General features: G+C 30.7%; 1 protein-coding gene across 3 annotated transcripts in view; it reads right to left on the bottom strand.

Moving 5' to 3' along the window:
* The window catches only part of LOC106793860 (solute carrier organic anion transporter family member 5A1), a 41,773-nt gene that overhangs the window by 8,929 nt on the left and 28,650 nt on the right, over nt 1-4,194 (bottom strand). For all 3 annotated transcript variants that reach the window (XM_014761118.1, XM_014761121.1, XM_014761120.1), the window contains exon 2: nt 3,688-4,071. In XM_014761118.1, the coding sequence (XP_014616604.1) occupies nt 3,688-3,908 (221 nt within the window). In that variant the 5' untranslated portion in view covers nt 3,909-4,071. The remainder of the gene's footprint in view (nt 1-3,687; nt 4,072-4,194) is intronic.

Here is a 4,194-nt window from a genome sequence, read left to right as displayed (position 1 = left end):
AATATAGTAAAGAAATAATAATATTATATAATTATATTATATATATATATATATATATATTTGTTATTACAAAAATAACAAAAAAAAAGTTTATTATTAACAAATATAATAAATGACGTCGCGTATGTTTTTGGATTTTACTTCGAGCACAAATTTTCGTATTATGTAGTTTATAGTCGACATTGACAATTTTTAAACTCAGACGCATCTCACACGCACATACGTCTCCATAATTCATGTTAATTATATTTATTCAACGCATATATATATATGTACTTTTATAGGATAAAATTAAGAGATAGATAAAGGATAATAATGAAAGCAAAAAAAATAAAACCCAGCAGGGACTGGGGAATGGAAAATGAATTCGACGTGTTGTTGGTATCGATTGCATTGCGGAAACAAAAAGGGAAGGTCGAATAGCACGACAGGACATTCTGTCTCCTGCTGTTGGCTGTTGCTGTTACTATTACTGAAGGGATAGTCTAAAAAAGGGACTTTAAAACCTTGCTTTTTTTCATGGATGTCATGCAAGACTCCCTTCAAGCAAAGGGATTGTATTACATGTCAGAGAACAGTAATAAGAGTACCCCTTCTTTACGTTACTTTTCTTTTTACACACTATATATAAAGACGACAAAATACTAACCGAACAGACGATATTTATTCTTTTATTATTATTATTATTATTATTATTATTATTTAGAATTTCTTTTCACGTAGAAATCGAAGTTGCATTAGTTACAGTGCAACGGCATTTAGGTGCAATCCCATAAACGTACAAAAAATACACACACATATATATAAACGTTAAAGTAAAGGAAAAAAATTTAAAAATGATAAATATTATTTCGTATGACTTGAAAAATAATTGAATATTTCCTTATTTACTCTATTTCTATCTCTCTCTCTCTCTCTCTCAATTCCTTCCCCTCTTCTTCTTCCTCTTCCTACTCGACATATATTTAGTTACGTAAATTCTAAGAAGAAGATTGAATAAGAATAAGAATAAGAAGAAGAAGAAGAAGAAAAAGAGAACGAGTCAGTGGAATGGACGATGACCTAAAAAAGAAAAAAAGATTACGACTAATCGTTGGTATATACGCGTGAGACGAATATTAAATCGAACGTTAATTAAAGTAATGGTGGTTGGTTGGTTGGTTGGTTGTTGATGGTAATGGAAACTAACTCACGTAGGAGGATGCCCTTATTTGTGTGTAACGAGAAACAAAATCTTTTTCATTTTTATTTATTTATTTATTATATCTTTCATTTCTTCTTTTTGGGGAGAGGGTGGGGTGGGAGGGGGTGGGAGGGAGAGAGAATCCGATTTTTTTTTGATTGCTGACAAAAATATTAGGACGAGTCAAGAGTACGCGTGTGTTTTTTAAAATGAATAATTTCCAAAGTAAATTTTTTTACAAAAAAAAAAAGAAAAAAAAAAAAAAAAAAAAAGGAAATAAAAAAAAATCCATTATGCAGTTTATAAAATAATTTATAACGCGACAAATGCACGAAGAGTTTCAAAGTGAAACGCATTTTTATCGTTTAAGTGCTACGAAACACGATTGATTTTTCTGGTCGATCTATAAAAAAAATAAAAGAAAAAGAAAAAAAGGATCGATTACTCTTTAACGACACGCACGAACGGTTCATCCTGTATAAACGAATTACGCTTTTACGAGCCCTTCCCGCTCCCCCCCCACCCCACCCCACCCCGTCGAAATTAATCGAATTAAGTAATTTAAGTATCCTACGATAGGATATTGTGTCAACACATTTTTCGAGAAAATCGTTTTAAAATTCGCGGAGATTCGTTTAATGCAACGCAGTGTAACGCAACGCGAAGTTGCAACACCATGGGGAGAAGAAAAGGGAGGGGAGGGGGGGAAGGATGCACATCGAACGATCGGATTAATGTTCGCGTTGGAACGAGTTCGCAAAAAAGAAAAAAAATACAACATTGTGCACGCGTGCATTTTATTCTATCGACCAATTGAATGTAACCGAATTATAATAGTGCATTAGGAAGGAAAAAAAAAGTTCGTCTTTTCGTTTCCCCTCTCGTTTATTCCAAGTAACGTGGTTATACCTACCCCATAAAAAGGGTGTCCTTATTCTTATGCGAAATTTTTAGAAACCTTTGTCATGCGACGAACAAGATGATTTTCTTTCTTTCTTCAAAGTCGTTTACGCGTAGCTTAACAAAAAAGTTATATATTTTTTTTCGCGTGAATTATATTTTTGTTCTTTTCTTTTTACACCATTGTCGATAAAATTCTCAAATGATAAGCGTATTTTTTTTGTTTCCGTTTTCCTAAAATATATTCCAAAGTTGAAATATTATTTTAAATTATGGCAAATCGATTTTTTTTTTCTTTTTCATCTTACGTCTATTATAATATTTAAACTTGTAGATTTACGAAAAAAAAACAAAAGGAAATATATATTAAATTGTATATATAATAATTAACATTGCAAATAAATTTATAACTCGAAAAGGTATTCTACGTGTAGACAAAAGAGTGTATTTTAATTTAATATAAGAGTCATTAAAATCTGTGTAGTGTTTAAGTATAAAAAATATTTACCAAAACTTTTCAAAGAAATTGCAAAGATGCACAATTTACAGCATTGCATTCTCTGACATTTTCTTAACTTTACATGCTAAATTTATAACTCGATATGGTATTCTACGCGTAGACAAAAGAGTGTACTTTAATTTAATGTAAGTTTCATTAAAATCTATTCACTTTAAGTATAAAAAATATTAACCAAAACTTTTCAAAGAAATTGCAAAGTAGTAAAATTTACAGCATTGCATTCTCCGACATTTTATGAACCTTTGCAGATCGATTTATAACTCGAAAAGGTATTCTACACGTAGGTAATAAAGTGTACTTTAATTTAATATGGTAGACATTAAAATCTATTCACTTTTAGTATAATAAATATTTACCGAAAAATTTCAGAGAAATTGCAAAGATGCACAATTTGCAGCATTGCATTCTCTGACATTTTATGAACCTTTGCAAATTGATTTATAACTTAATAAGATATTATACACGTTGACAAAAGAGTGTACTTTAATCTAATATAAGAGTCATTAAAATCTATTTATTCTAAGTATAAAAAATATTTACAAAAACTTTTCAAACAAATAACAAAGTTGTACAATTTACAGCATTGCACAATCTCTGATATTTCTTTGAAATGTTTCTCGAGAAAAAGAAAGAAAGAAATGTTAACATACTTGCTAGCACTGTCAAGATAAGATATAGGTATCGGCGATGTCAAAATACACACACACACACACACACAGACCACTATTGTAGTCACTACACTATTCCAACCAAAAAACTATATATCTATGTGATATTTCAATCCGCGTTTTTTCGCAAACGGATAACTATCCGTAACTTGTTTTCAGTAGAATGAATTTTCTCATGTAGTATTACAAGTGTGCAAAATTAGAAAAAAAAAAAAAAAAAAACTGAAATGGAATTTACTGACCGTCTCCTTGTCAATGATAGAAATTTTGAACAAACGTATGCGTGTTCGTATTATGGGGTAAAAATCATTGATCGTTAGATTTTTATTTCTTCGAACATGTGTAATATGTATACACATAAATAAAATAGTATAATGAATAAAAAAAAAAAGAAAAAAAAAAATGCTAATAATTACCTCTTATGGCCAAAACCACCGCCACTTTCATTCCTTTTGTGGCCACTTTCGGAACGTTTATGGCCAAAGGCACTGGATATGCTTTCGGCCCGTTTGTGACCGCTTTCAGAACGTTTGTGTCCGATAAAACCACCACCGGATTCGGTACGTTTGTGTGCGAACATGCTCGAACTTGAGCCGTTCCTTTTGTGTCCACTGGTGGATGCCATTTTTTGTATCATCTATCGTTACCTTCCCCCGAATACTTGTTATTCCTCTTCTAAATTTTTCCTTTTTCTTTCTTTTTTTTTTCTTCACCTTTTTTCTTCCCTTTAAATTGGGCCAGGGGGCGACTATTACGAGTTCAACGAGTTCGACTGCATAATGTTCTGGTGTTCCTGATTTCTGAAAAGAAAATAAAAGAAAAGATTAGATATAATGCAAAGTTAACGATAATTATTATAAATAAAAACATGTCACAAATATTTATTTATTTTTTTAAATTAATTATTTATTATTTAAAAAAAG

This window comes from Polistes canadensis, unplaced genomic scaffold (genome assembly GCF_001313835.1).
Source record: "Polistes canadensis isolate GaletaPanama2010 unplaced genomic scaffold, ASM131383v1 scaffold_19, whole genome shotgun sequence".
Taxonomy (NCBI): Eukaryota; Metazoa; Arthropoda; class Insecta; order Hymenoptera; family Vespidae; genus Polistes; species Polistes canadensis.
The sequence above is the reverse complement of the archived record's forward strand: the minus strand, read 5'-3'. Positions and strand labels throughout refer to the sequence as shown.